The 20024-nt window shown below is 37.2% G+C and overlaps 1 protein-coding gene across 1 annotated transcript in view; it reads right to left on the reverse strand.

Annotated features, from left to right (window-relative positions):
• The window catches only part of tmprss6 (transmembrane serine protease 6), a 31933-nt gene that overhangs the window by 2088 nt on the left and 9821 nt on the right, over positions 1 to 20024 (reverse strand). The window contains exons 4-16 of the mRNA XM_030131448.1: positions 19867 to 19934; positions 17394 to 17578; positions 17255 to 17296; positions 16072 to 16276; positions 14809 to 14945; positions 14156 to 14268; positions 13949 to 14058; positions 10615 to 10757; positions 10430 to 10528; positions 7857 to 7970; positions 6236 to 6352; positions 5928 to 6096; positions 4921 to 5198 (exon numbers count right to left, since the gene is read on the reverse strand). Coding sequence (XP_029987308.1) covers positions 4921 to 5198; positions 5928 to 6096; positions 6236 to 6352; positions 7857 to 7970; positions 10430 to 10528; positions 10615 to 10757; positions 13949 to 14058; positions 14156 to 14268; positions 14809 to 14945; positions 16072 to 16276; positions 17255 to 17296; positions 17394 to 17578; positions 19867 to 19934 — 1780 coding nt within the window. The remainder of the gene's footprint in view (positions 1 to 4920; positions 5199 to 5927; positions 6097 to 6235; positions 6353 to 7856; positions 7971 to 10429; positions 10529 to 10614; positions 10758 to 13948; positions 14059 to 14155; positions 14269 to 14808; positions 14946 to 16071; positions 16277 to 17254; positions 17297 to 17393; positions 17579 to 19866; positions 19935 to 20024) is intronic.

The following is a 20024-nucleotide window of genomic DNA, read 5'->3' on the forward strand; positions in this document are numbered from 1 at the left end:
ATGTTACTCCTCTGCATTTCTGTAAACAGTGGATACCAAAACCAAAACTATGCTTCATATCTAAATTATACATTATGTATTTAACAGAGTTTTAGTGTTTAACTGATGTTCATTGGGATTTTTTGATGCAGTTGTTCCATTGGTCAATTGGTCCCCATTATTGTCTTACAGTTCACTTGTGCCATGTTTCCGCTACGAGGAACCAACTCAACTCAACTCAACTCGACTCACCTCGGGTACTAGGTACTATTCCTGAAGATGGTTTCCATTACAGGATACTACCAACTTTTGAGTATCTGGTCATCATAGAGACACTGCGTGTGACTTAAGTAATATCTGCTCAGAGAGTTGCTGATAAACTCGTTTGTTGCGTGTTGTCCCGTCAAGCTTACACTGAATCTTTTCATCAGCCACCAAGGACAGAAATGTCTGAACCTCCTCGACCGACCACAGTGTTGTTTTGCGGGCTGTCATCATGGATTAGTCTACCGCTATATTTACTGTAAACTTCCGAATCTGTTTTTTAAAAAATGGAGTGTCGCACATTTATGATGCAATGACGCAGAGACAACTCACTGACCAATCAGTGGTCTGCCGTGTTTACACGTCACATTGTAGTATCTCTTCACTCAATTTGGAACCTCAGCCAAGCCAGTACTAAAAAAGTAGTACCAGGTACCAGATTCCAGGTTCTTTTACGTAATGGAAACGACTCAAGTTGAGTCGAGCCAGTACCCCATAGTGGAAACGCAGCATTGGACTGAAGCATGAACTGATATGATTTTTATGGTCAGAGGTCAAAGTCGCTGTGACCACAAAAAATATGTTTTTGATCTTTGATCTTCACTCAAGAATTCTCTAATTCTCTAATTATATATAAATTGTGAAATTGGGATATTTTATATCCAAAGGTCATTGGCAATGTTCACTGTTACATCATGTTCCATAATACCCATTTTTGTCCTTTTTTTTCTTTTTTTCTTTTTTTTTTTACTGTATTCTGTAAATACATGTTTATTCTTGACATCATCAGATTTTGTGGACCCATTCTGAAAAAGGTGCAAAAATTTATCTACTATAGCCACTGAATTCTTACTTACCGTACTAAAAATCTGTTACAAATAGTAAGTTTCTAATACCTGACAGAACATGAGGATAGTGGGCGTTTCTGATTGAAGTTATGGTTCTGGTTAAAGTTAGGCTTAGGTACTGTTAGTATTTGGTTAGATTTAGAAAAAAAATGGGTTTCTTAGTTTTAATCCAGAAGAAATAAAAACAAATAAGTGAAAAAATATGTACAGATATCTAAAACACTGTGATTTGTCCTTACAGTGGGTAAAGCAGAGTTTTGTGAACTCTGGGAACAAGCTATGAGACTGAAGAAAGGAGTGCAAGTGTACGACATGAAGATAAGTACTGAGAATATCCTCATCAACAACCACAACCATCTGACTAGAACCAACATCAGAATGAATGGACTGAATGAAGTGAAGGACTTCAAGTAACTCGGATCTTTTTGTGAATGAAGATGGCAGCTCCACAAAACAAATAAAAACAACTGGCATCGTAACATCAGCCATGACAAGACTTGACAGCATCTGGAAAAACAATTCCATCAGCTTCCATGTGAAGGTCAGACTGCACAAACCATTGGTCCACTCCATTCTTCTCTATGATTGTGAGAGAAGACACTGAGCAGAGGTTAGAGCAGGGGTGGGCAATCCTGGTCCTCGAGGGTCAGTATCCTGCATGTTTTAGATGCTTCCCTCTTCCAGCACACCTGGTTCACATCACAAGCCTATCATCAAGCTCTGCAGAAGCCTGATAATGGCCTTCAGGTGTGCTGGAAGAGGGAGACATCTAAAACATGCAGGATACCGGCCCTCAAGGACCAGGATTGCCCACCCCTTGGTTAGAGTCAAACACCGGCTTCAAGAGGATATGCTACGTATGTCATACAGAGAACGCTGGACAACTGAATATGTAAGACAGCTAGCTGTACAAAAGGCAGACAGAGAAAGTCCTGGATGGAGGATCAAGGAATGGACTGGCTGTGGCTTCCAAACCCTGCTTCACACACCAGAAGATCGACAGCGCTGGACATCCATGACTGACCAAGCATCCATCATAACACAACTACAGCCCATAGACCTGATGGGTGAGTGAAGTAGAGCGTGTTTACTGCAAAACTTTAAAGACATACGTATGTCATATCTAGTCTCTGGAGTCAAGGTCATGGATTTTGTAAATTCACCCATTGAGGAAATGGCAAACGCCTACAACTGGGTTGATTAAAACATGATAACCTACTTGCATTTTGAAATACTAATGTGGTGTATGACTAAGGTTTAGAAACTTTAAAATGATACACATCTATTGTTTGCAGAAATGAACATTTTCCAGGCAAATGGGTTGAAATTAATCTTACAACTGCATTACAAATGACTACATTTAACTCTTAAATGCTTCCAATAACACCATCTTCAGAAAATCTTTCAGAAGATGCTGTAAACCATTGCACATCTTGTAAATTCTCATGAAACTGTGAGAAACGGAAGTTAATTTCCCACTTAAAGAGTTCACCCCCTTCAGTAGTTGAAACCACAGCCATCACACTAACATCCACTCTCTCCACCTCTTAACTTTATCTGCTTTCATTTGTGTTGCATTTTGACAGTTTGTCTGGAAAGCACAAACTGAATTTTCTGTTTGGTACCATCCTCATAGGCATCTCAACCCACATCCTACCTTCATTCCTTCTCACAGAAAACTGCAAACAGAGAAGCAGGTTTTTAATGTCATCTAAAATAAACCTGTAAAACTGATCTATTCTAGCCCTGTTGTATTATACCTATACTAGTGGAGAAACGACTCATTCTGCAAAAAGAAAAAAGAAGTTCCTGAATGCATTTTGAGTGATGACTGATGACTGAAGCCTAAAGAAAATGGCTGCTTTGGCTACACTTAACAATATTAAAATGAGTGAGCAAAATACAATGAAAGATGTGCTATGCATTTAAACAAAAACAAAAAAAAAAGCTATAATAAACTTTCCCATTTTAAACTCATCTTTTAAAGATTTTTTTGAATATACAAAGTGTACTTGAATGTACCATTACGTCTGCTGGTATACATACAATAAAGGCTTCAGAGTTTACGAGGTCACATGAATGCACCATTATGAAGTTTCTCTTTGTGTGTATAAAGATGGATACTGGATGTTATTTCCTCCTGCTTTGTAAATATGTGTCTCCTGCAGGTGCCTGTTTAGTCTCTGTTGTTCTGATAGTCTTTTTTTTTTTTTTTAATAACTTCAAATGATGTATTATCTTGTTCCTTCCCACCTAATTTGTTTAAATGTTCACCTATTTACCATTCCAAGTTCCAAAGCTCAGAATTACAAGAACCACGCAGCCGAAATTAATCAATGATGTCTTATTTGAAAGGTGATAACTTCTAGTTTCCAGTTTATGTTTTTTTAATACAAATTGAACTACATCAAGTTAAAATTAGCAGTCCCATTCACTTTGATCACTATCCAGGTGCTTCTTTTAATAATATACTGTAAAATAAACTTTGTGGAGATTTGTCAGTAATCTAAGCTTTCTAGCAAGGTACAGCATGTCTGTGTCTATACTGACGAAGGTTTTGTTTTAAAAACTTGGATGTATCTACAATATAAAAGCCTTTTGGCCTCTGTGTCTGTGTGCGTGAGTGTGTGTGAGTGTGTGTGTGTGTGTGTGTGTGTGTCTCAGGATTCACACATAATCTGGAAAGATCTGACTCCTGCAGTTTGGCATACTTATGTATTTTTGGTCAAGGAAGAGACTAGCAAAAACGGCAAGTAGATAGGACCAATATTTTGGGAGATATTAGTAATTTTGGAATACAATAGCCTCACAATCACATTGCTATGGGCAGAACACTGTGGCAGTGACTGCTGGACAAATGTGGTACAGCATGCACAAATACAAAACAGCATAAAAACTACCACATCTAGAACCTGTGGATCCCCACGGATCAACGTGCTACTTGAATATAATATGGTGACTAGGTCACCAGTGATCCAGAGGGAATTGAGAGGTTAAAAACAAATGTATCATATATTCCCTCTATGTGACAAGGTTATAATAGTTTTGGATTTTTCAGTATAGTTTATTTAGTTTTGACTTTTTTCCCTCTAATTTAGTTAGTTTTAACTAGTTTTTAGAGCAGGTTTGCTAGTTTTTATTAGTTTTCTTTTTTTTTTCTAAATGCTTAGTTTTAGTATTGGCTTTAGTTTTTCATATCTTTTATCTTCTTCGCTGTCATATTCAAATAAATCCCATACAGGACTCTGCTGCTTTCTCCCAACTTTAGTCTCCTTGTTTCTAGGTAGAGTGGGGACCAGAAGACGACTCTAAACCACAAGTGACGAGAAGTGACAGAGTGTGAAGTGTCATATGGTGCCACTAGCTAAAATTGCTGGAGCAAAATAAATCGCTTTCATATCAATCTGACATTAACAAAGATGAAAACGAAGGGAATTTTATCCGTAATTTTTATATGTTTTAGTTAGTTTTATAAGCACACAATACAGTTACAGTTAGTTACCATTTTTTCTTTAAATTATAGGTTTTTACTTATTTCAGTTAACGAAAAAATTTTTTCAATTGTAGTTTTCGTCATTTCGTTAGTTTTCGTTAACGATAATAACCTTGCTATGTGATATGCTGTTAGAGCTATCTATATTGAGTAAAAATACCAACCTACATTTAATGGCAATCCCATTTTGAGGTTATACGGACAACCAGATTACTTGCAAATACTTGAGAGATATGTTGTCAAGGTTAAGCTACTGATCTAGTCCATTTGTTGCAAAAGAAGCATTCAGGGTTTTGATGCTGCATATGTCCAACTGTCTTAAGCTCCAGTTCTCACCTCCTTCCTGGAGCGCTCCCCACCCAGTGACCCAGCAGAGCAGGCCTGGCTCCAGCTGGTGGGTGGGTGGGGGCAGGCAGGCGGGCCGGGCGTGGCCAGCCAGCACGGCCGAGGCGGGCCGGTCCAATTTGAGCAGAGCCAGATCATAGTCATGGGACTCGTCATCATAGTAGTGGTGGAGGTGGATTCTCTGCACACGGGCCACCTCCTCTGTGGGGCTGCTACGGTTCAGCAGGACTTTTCCCAGATACACCATCCACATCGTAGGTGAATACAGACTGGAGGAGGACAAACAGGAGGACAAATTATCTGATATCACAGAGATACACATTTCAGCAGTCAACCAGTGGAGCCAGTATGCTGTTTATTACAACTTATTTCTGAAATGAGGCACCAGTTGGGTTTCAGATGGCGCTAAATTCATTCATTTAAAGGGGTCATATTTTGCTAAACCCACTTTTATTAGTCTTTTATTAGCACGGTGGTGTACATCATGCTACCCATTAGCTAAATAACTTACTAGCTTTTTTTTTCTAGATTTTTTAAAGACTTGTAACGGTAATTATCAACTTTTTCCACTTCCTCTGCTCTTCGTCATCACATAGAAACTTGTAGAATAACAACTAGATGTCATTTATGAATTTGGCATATTTAATGAAGCACATTAAACAGGACTGGATTTCACGAGTTAGCAAACTGATTACACAAATTAATCACTATTAAAGAAACTTAAATTCATCTTTTACATTATGATGCAAGTAATCCTTTGGCAGTGGTTCATTCAGTTGTGTGCCTGATGCTGTCTGTGAGGTACATCAGTATAAACACATAAGTACATTGTCTTTGTGTCAGAAAGTCACAGTTGAACCCTAAATGTGGTAAAGCTGCTGAAGGACTGAAATTAAATACAAATTGTGATGATCAGTGATTAAACATTGTATACATAAAGTGAATAATTTCTAACAGTTCAGTAAATACACCACTTCCTCCATTCCTCTGTTTCTCACCGGTCGTCATAGAAACAGTGCGCAGCGGACACCACCCACTGGCTGGAGATCAGTGAGCCCCCACACATGTGTTGACCCTTGACCTGTAAGCTGACCTGCCACGGCCACTCCCCCTCTGAGGCGTTGGTCCCTCCCACAATTCGGCTGGAGAACTGCCTCAGGCCACAGTCTGAGAACATACACACACAAGCATTAGAAAACTGAAGTGATGTTTTAAGACAGAGGAGAAGCCCTCTTAGAAAAGACAGAAAATGATGTAAAAATCTTTGCAGCATGGATGAGAAAAGGGAAGTATTTTATTTTCTCACCACATTGTTTCTCATCTGAGGCATCAGGGCAGTCAGTGATGGAGTCGCACTCTGGGTTTGGCTTTTTCAAACACGTTCCATCAGCACAAACGTATGTCATATCAGTACAGTGGACACCTGGACACACCAAGAGTATATACACTTATAGTACCTATTAACTCATAAAGACCCAGTGTTACTTTTGTGGTAGTTCCCAAATGTACTTTTCTCTATATTCTCTATATTTTCTGAAGTGATTTATCAGTATTTGTTGTAATATTACCTTCTTTATTTTGCATTTGTCAGTGTAAATCATGTATTTTACTAAATTTAATTTACTTATCATTTAGATATTTATAAAAGCTCAGAGTAAATTTGAGGGGTTTTATATCTAAAATAGAGAAAACTGAAGAAAAAGTAACTTTTTCAGCAAATCTATTGTTAACTGAACATTAAAACACCCATCTGTAACCTCTGGCATTGATCCAACTCCATGGGTTTTACTGGTGAATCAATGTTGTAGAAGATGATGGTGTTTCCATGTTCACTACGGAGCCTCTGAACGTCCAAATGGGTCATATCTGATGACCATGAAAAGATGAAAAACTGCATTTTATCTCAGTTATTTTGCATATATTGATAGGATAAGTGGATCAACAGGTATTAAACAGCTTATATCATCAGATGTTTTTTTTGTTGGCGGTGGATGTTTGAGTCCTTATGGGTTAATACTAAAGGCAACGGAACCGAAGAACACATTCTTTACTCCAGCAGATACCTGTACAGACTTATACAGTGCTCATTCTGCTTCAGGTCATAACATGCACTCAAAGTACATAAGTGCAACAATATCTTTTAATGTCATTTCTATTGGCTGTTTCTGTGTAACAGTAACTGAGTGTCATATCATGGTAATATAAAGTGAAAAGTATTGAATAACATCAAATAACAAATCATGTCACATAACATTAAGACGATAATTTGCAATTAATTTTTTGTATGTCAGCAACATTTTCACCATTCTCCCTCACATCATCACGTCACTTCTACTCAGACTTGCATAACCATAAATTAACTACAGGTTGTTTTTATTGCCTCCGCCAAGGAGGTTATGTTTTTGCCGGTGTTGGTTTATTTATCTTATCTGCCTGTCTGTCTGTCTGTCCATGTGCAAGATAACTCAAAAAGTTATGGATGGATTTGGATGAAAATTTCAGGAAATGTTGATACTGGCACAAGGAACAAATGATTAAATTTTGTTGGTTTTCTTGTTAAGTCTTGTTTTGTTTTTTTAATGTCATTTTAGTCTCATCACATTCACTGATGAATACACCAAGGTGTGATCTGTTTTGTGATGGACTGTTTCATCTCTTTAGGCTGAAATCAGTGTTAATGTAAGGAAGGCATACAGATATGCAAAATACAAATCGATAATTCCCATCAAATGCATCAGAACTAATGTACTGAACCTGTTTTGAAAATGTAAGGTGTAGAAAGAACAATGTAAAAGTAAAAGGATAAAATGATGCTCACATAAAGTTCAAATACCTGAAAACGACACTAATAAATGAGCTATACTTTGTTACCTCCCACCTCTGATTAACTCTCAATCAGACTAATATAATACTGAGGTTTGTGATACCTTTGGTGCAGTTCATCTCATCTGAGGCTTCGGGACAGTCTGGGTGTTGGTCGCACACTTTGTAGTAGTCAACACACTGACTGTCTTCTGGACACTGGAACTGGGCAACACACACTGAAACAGACACACACACACAAACATGTATCAGCTCATATCTACTGTATGTGCACTATATATGAAACACAGCAACATATGGGTTGTTTAGGTTCTTGACTAAAACAGAATATTTCATTCATTGTGTTCCTTATGCCGTGTTTCCATTATGTGGTATCGGCTCAACTCGAATCGACTCGACTCACTCCAACTATGTTTCATATCTAAATTAAATATTATGTATTTAACACAGTTTTAGTGTTTAACTGCTGGTGTTCATTGTGATTTTTCGATGCAGTTGTTCCATTGGTCAACTGATCCCCATTATTGTCTTACAGTTAACTTGTGTCGCAGTACCACTACAAGGAACCAACTCAACTCGACTCAACTCACCTCAGGTACCAGCAGAGGCGATTTGTCATAGACTGCAAGGGAAGCTCGGCTTCCCCTAAAATTACAAAAATGAAATGGTCAAATATGTACGGGTGCGTTGACAATTTATTGACTACATATGTGTTAGAACATGTTCATCTCACAGACGAGTTCGTTCAGAATCAGCTTTATCACAAATCAACGGACGCGATGTTGTTCACTTCTCATACATTCCTGTTGCTTTGTTTTCTCATTCGATCTCTGCTCAGTGCATTTGCCCGTAGACGCTCAGCGTCCATGCACTTCAATAGGACTGAGTGGAACAGTTTTTTTCATTGCCTCAAAACTGGATGGTAATTGGATAAATGCCACGATGTTGTCCCGCCCCCGGATGCTCAGCGTCTCTGGGGGTGAATGGAGCTGTGGGCGGACCTTGGCTGGGCTGGACGCAGGGCTTCCACGTGCTGATTGGAGGATCAGTCAAAAGGCTAAATCCCATTTGACTGACAGCTAGTTTGAGATCTACTCCTTCACTTGACAGATTTCAGTTTAATACCATCGCACATTCTGCTGTGAAATCGAGAGAGAAACCACTATGAAATTACTTGTTCATTTCTTGCACTGTAAATAAAACACACTCATTGTACTTCCTTGTTTCAATTTAACATAATTTCAATGTTTTCTTGTTTAGTTGGTACGATAAGGTCACTGACCATTTTTTTAAAAAAGGAACGGAGGGACGAATTTATGTTTAAATAACTTTACTTTTTTTTTTTTTTTATGTAGGCCGACAATGAGCTTCCCCTCTCTGAAAGACGAGCAGCCGCCACTGTGTACCAGGTACTATTCCTGGAGACCTTTTCCATTACAGTATACTACCTACTGTAGAGTACCTGGTCATTATAGCGACACTGCATGTTGTGCCAAATTCTACTCCCTGCCGAAAACTGCTCCCTCTTCCCATGAAGAGGACGATGTGCACCAAATTCACCCTGTCACAACTTTTTCTCCTTTCTGACTGTAGGGTATAGAATTAATTGTGAATTATTCAACTTCTTAACACCATCATAGCTGTGTAGCAATTAAGTTATTAATAATATTCTAAGATATTGCAGTGATGTTTTTTTTTTTATCTTTTTAATATTAAAGAATGTACAAACTGTAAGGTATATGAAACTTTTTAAAGTTAAATCTTAGATACACAACACACAAAATATGTAACAATAAAAACAGATACTGCTGAAAACTACATCACTTGCGGCTGGGGGATGCAGTTTTTGGCAGGGAGCAGAATTCGGCACTAGATACTGCTGAAAACTGCATCCGCAATCAGAATAAAACTGCGAAACCAAAGGAGTGAAATGACTTTAGCAGCTCATATTTGGAGCTATTCTGGTGTGACAGGGTGAATTTGGTGCACTTTGTCCTCTTCATGGCTGACTTAGGAAGAGGCAGCGGTTTTCGGCAGCTGCTGTGCGATGCAGTTTTTGGCAAGGAGTAGAATTTGGCACAACACGTGTAACTGTCGTCTGCTCAGAGAGTTGCTGATAAACTCGCTCATTGCGTGTTGCCCATCAAGCTCACACTGAATCTTTTCATCAGCCACCAAGGACAGAAATGTCTGAACCTCCTCAACTGACTACAGTGCCGCTTTGTGGGCTGTCATCATGGATTAGCCTACGGGTATATTTACTGTAAACTTACGAATCTTTTTTTTTTTTAAATGGTGTGTCATGCATTGATGACGCAGAAACAACTCTCTGACCAATCAGTGGTCTGCAGTGTTTACACGTCACATTTTAGTGTCTCTTCACCCAATTTGGAACCTCGGCCGAGCAATTACTAGTAAAGTTGTACCAGGTACCAGATTCCAGGTTCTTTTATGTAATGGAAATGCAAAAAAGGCCCAGTCAAGTCGAGTCGAGCCGGTACCACATAGTGGAAACGCGGCATTAGATACACTATATTTCCGAAAGTATTGGGACACCTCTCCCAATCATTGAATGTTGGTGTTCTAATCATATGCAGATTGCTTCATTCTTTCATATTAGTGAAAGAAGATGTTGTACTGAAGGGTATTACTGACTTTGAAACATAAAAACATTCACCACAGTTCCTCTCATCGAGTCCATTGGGACAGTCCTTGATTCCATCACAGGCAGGAACACACATTCCATTCACAGTGCACAAAAACTGCCCTGGGCATGCTGAAACACACAAACACACACTCATATGAATCGACAGGTCATTTACATATGTCAGTGGATCGTATTTCACTATATTAACATCTCACGATCTGTCAAGTTGAAGATGCTGTATTGCAGCTGGAGCCCCGGCCCTGTGAGTGACACCTCCGACGTCATGACAACGGTGGTGATGGTGGAAATCAGGAAGACGCGCTCACTGTACGGCTGCAGGCTCCTGGTTCCACATAGTCTGAAGAAGTTACGCGGTACGTAAAATTAGAAAATAAAACAAAAAAACCTACTCATACTTTATGAGGCACTTAGGACATACTAACAGACATGAGTTGAAAGTATCTCATTGCCTGGTTTACATCTAAATGGATCACATTTTCAGAAAAATCTTCGAATGAAAATGCAAATTTCTGTTGCTTTCATCCATGACACAAATGTGACCATAAGTGTAAGTGTATCTGAAATCTTACAGGTTGCACTTTTCTATTTAATATGAATACTTTAATTACTTTACCAGTGTAATTTAACCCATAAAGACCCATGGCTACTTTTATGGCAGCTCCCAAATGATTTTTTCTGTCTATTTAATCATTTTTAGGTGATTTATTACGTTTTTATATATTATCCTCTGTATTTTGTGGATTGTTTCAGTGATAATAAATTGTTTTCCTGTATTTTATTTACTGGTCATGTAGATGTTGATAAAAGCTCAGATATCAGAAACAGAAAAAAAAACTGAAGAAAAAGAGACTTTTTCAGTAAATCTATCAATAACTGAATGTAAAATCAAGCATCTCCATCCATTGCCATTGTTCAAACTCCATGGGTTTTACTGGTGAATTCACTACGGAACCTCTGAACGTCCAACTGGGTTATATCTGATGACTATGAAAAGATGACTGCATTCTACATCAATTATTTACATTGACTGACAGGAATAATGGATCAACAGGTATTAAACAGCTTACATAACTCAATGGTTTTGGTCTGCGGGGGATTTTTTTGGTGTTTATGGGTTAACTTATAATAGTTAATGATGGGAGTGGACCCTTGAGGAACTCCACATGTGGTTTTTCTTCAGACTCACAATTACCAACTGAGAAAAAGTAGTCCCTGTCTTTTAAGTAAGATTTTAATCAATTTAACACAGCGTCAGAAAGTCCCACCTACTTTTCAGTAATACCAACATAGAGGTCTTGAATGCATTGTTATTCAGATGTAATGCATTTAAAGGGATCATATTTTGCTAAACCCACTTTTATTAGTCTTTGGTTCATTTATTTGTGTATTTGGACCCTAATAGTTCCAAAAGTTTGAATTTGAACCCTCCAGGTGCTGCAAAGCTATCTTTATATTCATTTTGGCAAAAATAGAGTGGATTTCTACAACCCATTTCAATTCTTGCTTAAGTTGTTACATTTTATAACTAGTTACGTCACAACATTTGCACATATAAGGTCAAGAGTACACCATAATTGTTTGTCAGCAGCAGCGGTTGTAGTAAAAACTGAAAATATGACCAAACTTTGAGCTGATTACCTAAAATGTTCAGTTGTTGGTTGTATTAACGGACAGAAGTCGCTGAACGGGACAGAGCAGTACAGTCAACAACCTGGAGGGGGTGGGGTGTGAAGTGGCTCATGTGCATTTAAAGGGCCAGCGCTCAAAATGACCTTTCTGGTGTCATTACTCAGAAATAGGGCTGAAGATGGACCTGTAGTGGAATTAATGAAGAATTCAGACCCAAGCATAGCATTTACAGTTTATGTACACCACAGGGAAATGATTGAAAATGCATAATTCCATTCAAAAAAAAAGTAAAACATCACTCCTTTAAAACTTTAATAAGTGCAGTCTCAGTGCTGTGGCGTGCTTGAAATCCAGACTGAAATGCATTAAAAAGGTTGTTCTGCACCAGAAAACTCTGAATTTGTTCCAACAGAAACCTTTTAATTATTTTCCCCAAAAATGGAAGATTTGATATGGTTCTGTAGTTAATTAATATGGAAGCATCAATCACTCTATGTCACCAGATTCTTAGTCTGTACTGGGTCTTAATGACCTAAAGTCAATTAGCATGCAAATGTTAATTAAAGACCAAACAACAAAAAGACTGTGGACAAGGCTTGTGGGAGATGCTGCTCCCTGTCCATCAAAATATAATAAAGTGATGGTTTGAACAGATTAGGATCATATAATCAAATACTATGTGTTTGCATAAATGTAGTTTTATTATTTATTCATTCATTATTTAGAAAATATGTCATACACTGTGTGACCTTTATGCAAAATTTGTTACACACAGGGACATTTCCCTTCACCAAACCACATAAATGTGGCTGTTATAAATAGATGTTGATTTGATGTCAGATTTTTCCACTTCATTTTCAGCAGTGGGCGGTCAACCGTTTATTTAATTTTGTTTCCATTTATCAGTGCTGTACATCTTTTCCACTGTAAGGTGTATTTTTTAACGACAAGTAAGAAGAGAAACTAATCTGAATTAATATTTAGTCAATAGATAAAAACAGCATTCACTTGTTAAATCTAGCTGGAAGAAATATGAAGTTCATTCTGCATATTTCAAGCATTCACTGATTATATTTTAAATAATATAAGTAGAAAAGCAATTCAGCGATACAATATTCAATTTAATGTGGTAATTTAATGCATAAATTAATGTCTATATTTTACTCACTTTAAAGCCACTGATGTCAATCACTTGATTTTTGATAATAATTGAAGTTTAATGACTCATAGCCTAAAGTAATGGTCAAAATCATATATCGTACATGTTTTGTATGCATTGCTTTCATTTATTATAACTGTTGTTGTTGAATTTCATTGAAGAAACATTATATCATTGAATAGATTTAAAGTTATAAACTCGTAATCAATAAAATACATTTAAGCATTAAAGACCTGAACAGGAACCGCTGACCAAAAGCATATTTTGATCTGAAATGTTTAATATTTGTTGATCCTCTAATCCTATCAATATATGTAAATAATTGGTGCAAAATACAGTTTGTCATCTTTTCATGGTCATCAGACATGACCCATTTGGATGTTCAGATGCTCCGTCCTGAACGTGGAAACACCATCATCTTCTACAACATTGATTCACCAGTAAAACCCATGGACACACTTGGTTTTATGTTCAGTGTTGTTGTTGTTGTTGTTGTTCTTCTTCTTCTTCTTCTTTTTATCTATTTATTGATTTTCTTTAGTTTTTATGTTCAGTAAATGATATATTTTATTCCAAAATATATTTTTCTCTGAAGTTCTGATATAATAACCTTTGAACATTTGCACAATCTGTAAATAAAGTATAGGAAAAGTTTATTTGTTGATATCCTCATCAAAAACTACAAACTCATCCCTACATTGCCTTCAGTTCTGGACATTTCACAATGACTTGAAGCCTACCTGCGGTTCTGGACGATCCACTGTCCTTGGGTGCAGGCCTGGTTATAGGTGGCTCTACTCAGCTCATAGCCCTCAAACTCCAGGCACAAACCCATCAGTGCATCAGGCATCTAGAGGTGAAAACACAACACCCTAGTGATCATACACCGCAAAAATACATTACTGAATAGATTTAATGAAAAGGCTGTGGACAGTGAAGTGTCTCACTATAAAAGTCCAGGTGCAGTTGGTGTTTGGGGGGTAGTAGCTCGGGAAGAAAGGTGTCCTCAATGTCCCCTGGATGCCTAGTGCTTCCTTTAACTCTATAGTTGAATTACAATCTGAGTAATGACAAAATGAGAGAGAGCATACTGTATTCACAACATGAATCCACTGATAAACTTTACAGCTGATCATGAGCAAATTTATGTATATTTTACTACATGAATACGACAAGAACACAGTTGATTCTTAAATGTGATTTCTGAAAATTTATTGTTTCCAGCTACTCACTCAGTCAATAAATACACCAAGTTTCATCAACAAGTCACACTGAAAACATACAAAGATGAGAACAATACCCTGTTCACCTTCCATCCATGTACAGGGTAATTTGTTATTATTATTATTATTATTATTATTATTATTATTATTATTATTATTATTATTATTATTATTATAAAATGTACTGTATGTTCCTTGATAACTGCATTTTTCAGTGCATATGGTCTTAAATTAAACCCTCAGAGCTGCTCAATGTTGAGATTGTTTATGAAGCTAAAACAATAAAGATGAATGCACGTCATTTTGTTAAATACATACTGTATTAACTTGTGCTTCTTTATGTGCTTTTAATTTGGTAATAGAAATGTTATATTTACCCTGGTGATCCCAGGCCTGTGCAGAGAGAGAGAAGGGGTCTTCATAGCTGTACAGACCCTTTTTCCAAACAACCGTCATCCATTCGCCTGATGACAGGATGCGTACAACACGTTCATGTTTGCTGCAGCCATAAACTCTGAGAGGACACGAGAAAAGACAGAAGGACATGGTTGTGGCTAGTTAGAAATTCAAGAGTTTATATAATAAACAGGTTAATTAATTGTTAATCATGTCTATAATCCAGTCACTGCAGGGATGACAACAGTCCAGACTTTAATATAGACAATAGAGCAGGGGTTCCCAACCTTTATTGGCTCGTGACCTCATTTTAACATCACAAATTTCTGGCGACCCAAGACGGAGACATATTTTTTTGCTAAAACTGATTTGTTTTCAATCATGTAACAGTTTGCTATACTATGTTGCAAATAAACATTAATTTTAGATAACATTTAGACCATATAATATATATTATTATTGACAGAGGCTCTCTCAACTCACCATATTTTTTTATTATAAAGTTTTTTGTTTTTCATTCAAGATGGGTTGTTTCAGCGATATAGGGACCTAGTTGAACCCTGAAAGACCCTTGAGTTGAGTAAGAGTGAAACCACTGCAGGGTCAAACCTCTGAGGCCAACACACGACTCTAACAGGGAAAGTAAAATGTAGTGGTTGACTGTGTCAAAGGCTGCAGACAGGTCTAAAAGCAACAGGACGGCATCTACTGTTAAAATCAGATCATTAAAAACTTTTAAAACAGCAGTTTCAGTGCTGTGATGTGCTTTAAAACCAGATTGCAATTTCTCAAAAATTCCATTTTGGTCCAGATTAATCCAGTTTGAGCACATTTCACTGATTTTAGCTTCACTCCACTGGCTTCCCATCCATTTTAAAATTCTTTTATTTGCTTTTAAATGACTAAATGGCCTTGCCCCAGCATACCTCTCTGAGCTTCTGCACCCCTACACACCTAGCCGATCTCTCAGGTCAGCTGACCTGCTGCTCCTGAGGGTTTCCAAAACAAGGCTGAAGCTCAGAGGGGACCGAGTTGCAGCTTCAAAACAATGGAATGAACTGCTGCTGCACAGTAGACAGGCCTCCTCACTGTCTAATTTTAAAACTGCAACTGCAAGTGTATTAATACTATAGTAAGTAAGGACTAATAAGTACAGACACCTGAAACCTCTCTGTGTGTATAGAGGTGCCTGTACTTCATTTCCTCCTACATATCTGTGTACTTGTATCATTGTCAACACTTACGAAGTGATGAGGTGAAAGTCTGAGGGGGTGAGCGAGTCATACACCAGCAGCCGGTCCCGACACTCGGGCAGCATCCACTCCATGTGGAGCTCCAGCTGGGAGCCCGGAGTCGCCTGCAGGTGCCAAAGGCAGGAGGCCCGCTGCATGCTGGGGCCACGGAGGGTCACCGCCCTGCTGGACACCACCTTCTGGTAACGGTAACAGTCTGAGAAACAAAAGGGAGTCCACTCATGTCTGTGCAGTATCACATGGATAAGATGCCACAGTGGATTGAATGTAAATGACTCTGCGGCTTCAGAAGTAATTATTCCACATTATTCAACACAACAGTCATTCAATAAGTTATGGAATACTAATTGATTCTATATCAGATGTTCTTAATCAATATTATCAAGAAAATGACTTTGAATCTTCAATTTTATTTTAATTTGTGAAGCAAAAAATATTCACAAGCTTAAATTTATTTAATTTTTAGAGTATTTTAATAAAAAAGAAAGGAGAAAAATTTACATAACTGATGATATGAAAATCAGAAAATGATAAAACAAGTTTAATGTGTCTTTGAGAGTTTAATATGACTTCTTAATATGTCTTACATTTTCAATAAAAAACATTGATGTATGATTTTACAGGAAATAACAGAGTATAAGTATGTGTAATTTCCATTTGAACATCTGTGATTTTCTGTATAAAATCCCTTTATCATGACATTTTGGTATCTGGTCTTGAAATACTAATTGTTTCTTGATAGTTTTTTTCATTTGTTATTGAGAAAGATAAAGTTTTTTTTTGGTCATTTGTACATATTATTTCTTTATTAACTTTGTGCGTGTCCAAATCACATTTATGACAAATGTTGACTTCACACTGGTCCAGTAATTATTTCAAAACCTGCTGTTGAAATGCCATGTTATTGGATTAAATTTCAAATGAATATTCTGTTAATATATTCTCTTGCGCATCAAAACTGACAACATTAGAAAAAATGCTTTAAATCATCATCATTGTAAAATATTAGTGATATAATACTGTGATTCTGCTTATTGATGTATTAGGTGTTGTTAGGTGTGTCTGCAATGATTATACACAATACAACATGAGATTCACACTTTAATATCTGATTCATGCGGTTAAATTAATGTCTCTAATCACAGAAGATGGAAATAAAAATAAAACACAATACCAAATGAGGATTTCAAAAGATCTATGACTTTGGTGTCAGTTTCTGTGAAGAGCAAAACAAAAAAGACAGCATGAACAAAAACTAACATGAAATTTTCCATGGTTGTGTTTATTTTGCCCTTCTCCTGTCATCCTCTTACCACTAACAGACAGTGAGGGGAGGTAGAGGAGGTATCCGTCGACGTTGGCCGTCTCCTCCTCAGACCCCCGGTAGCTCCTAAAACCCTCCTCCAGACTCTCTGTGACTTTGCCCAGTGTCACCATCTGAACATGGCTGCTGGGGACAGAAAGAACTATCCAGAAGTGAGCCACGACACTCCCCTCCCTGGAGGAAAACAGGGATGAACATGTTTTAAACAGACAGACTATAACTTCTATAAGGAAGAGGAAGTGATGTAGGACAGGTGTCATTAAACACAATCAAAACAGGAAATACACCTTAAAATTTTCAAGGCAATCAATAAGTAAACTTTTAAAGTGGTTTCTCAGGGTAAAAATAATAATAATAGAGCTGTAGCTATTGATTATTTTTGGTTATCGATTATTTTCTTCTATTTGATTAATTGATTATTTGAAGAGGTTCAAAACAAATGCAACAACCCTGTAAAATGTAAGGACTAGAAAGTACAGATCTGTGTGTGAAAATATAAAAAAACAATTATGCCATTTAGTCACAATGTTTTTTGTTTTTGTTTTTTTTTTGTTCAGTTTTGTCAGCATCTTATTCTTATGTGCTCACATTTACCTGATTATTTGTGTTTTTCTGTCAAATATTGATAAAATAAAATAAAATAAAATAGCACATGGAAATAAAACTAAATCTGCACCTGTACAAATTGTTGTCATATTAGGTTTTATTTCAGCCATGATGTTTCCAGCAAAGTTGCTTCACACTTCTAACTTCTATTATAAATATCAAAAACCATAGCATCTTTCAGAGGTAACAGCATCCTTAGTCTACACAGGAAGTGGCCACCAAGAGAGGAAACCACCGACGCTGAAGAACAGGATGATTCACTGAAATGTCATTTCCTGTTTGCTGTCACCTGCTTTCTCACTGGCCCGCCCCTTTAGGAGATGAGTGGCAGGTCCCACTCCATTCTTTACAAAGAGAATGTAATGTAATTTACGGTTGTTGTTTTTTTTAGATGTCTCAAGAAGAGAAACTTTGTCATGGTTGAAATAAACCTTTATACAGGAGCTATGCTAGTGAAAGGATTTTATTTTCTTGTGGGGTCATTTTTCAACAGTTACAGGGTGGGGAAGCAAAATTTACAACATTTTGAGGCAGGGATTGAAAGACAGTGTATGACCAATTAGTTTATTGAAAGTCATGAGAATTTATTTGCCACAAGAAAATTTACATAATAGAAAATGTTTTTATTCTATGTGTCCTCCTTCTTTCTCAATAACTGCCTTCACACGCTTCCTGAAACTTGCGCAAGTGTTCCTCAAATATTCGGGTGACAACTTCTCCCATTCTTCTTTAATAGTATCTTCCAGACTTTCTTGTACTAGTTTTGCTCATAGTCATTCTCTTCTTTACATTATAAACAGTCTTTATGGACACTCCAACTATTTTTGAAATCTCCTTTGGTGTGATGAGTGCATTCAGCAAATCACACACTCTTTGACCTTTGCTTTCCTGATTACTCATATGGACAAAAGTTTCTGAAAAGGTATGGATAATAGTGTTAGGTATGATTATGACATCAACATATGTTTGGTTTCAAAACAAGTGATGTTGTGCATGCTGAGAAAAAACAACTATGTATGTAGACATCGTAGACATCATTTTCATGATGCAAGTCACCTTTGTGGTATTCTGCTTAATCGTCAGCTCTTTTTTAATAGTAATTCCTTACCCTACAATATTACTGTCTCTGAATTGTAATGTGTTACATGACTCCTGTATTAGTTTTGAGTTACATACAGACTTTTGTCATAAATGCACATGCACAGTAGAACCCCCCCCCCCCCCCCCCCAAAATACAAGACATACGGGAGCCTTCAGGTGTATAACTTTACATCCTGCAGTACATGTGGACGGATATTCCCTGCAGGAATGCTTGCATTTTTTTCAACATTTTACATGTTCAAACAGGGGGCACGGCACTGAGGACACCAGTAGATAAATCCATAATTGATAAAGAATTCTCACTAGTCATAGAAACATTAGCTTACCTTGTCATCGCTGATCACAGGGATCATGCTAACTAGCTTCTTAAAGCAGGGTTAGGATTAGTAATGAGCATATGTCCATGTGGACAGTGCAGTGCACTGTCTTCTGCCATCTTCACCCAATGGCTGAACACTAACAGGAAATTTAACTTTCCTGCCACATTTTTGATTTTGTTAGGTCTCACATTTTTGCTGTGTTGTATTTTTTTTTTTTTTTTTTTTTGTGCAATTAATTATGGGTGAAAAGTGTGTTGTAATGCAAGCACTATTGAACATGTATTGAGTAAAATATTACTGAAAATTGATTAGTAATGCCTTCCACTACTGCATTACAGCAAAAAGTAATTTGTTACTGTAAACCATTACTTTTGTTATGAATTACTCACTCCCAACACTGCTGATGAATGTTAGCCTTGTGGTTAATCCACTTACCCAAAGGCAAACACAGTGGTGTAGTTCAGATATCGAGACAGACTGGAGCACATCATTATCTTCTTTACCTAAAACAGGAGGAAATATATCACCCATATATGAATTTAACTGGAGGATCCATGAAGGATTTCTTTCCAGTATAATCCTGATCCCAGCTA

The sequence above is a fragment of the Sphaeramia orbicularis genome, chromosome 1 (genome assembly GCF_902148855.1).
Source record: "Sphaeramia orbicularis chromosome 1, fSphaOr1.1, whole genome shotgun sequence".
NCBI lineage: Eukaryota > Metazoa > Chordata > Actinopteri > Kurtiformes > Apogonidae > Sphaeramia > Sphaeramia orbicularis.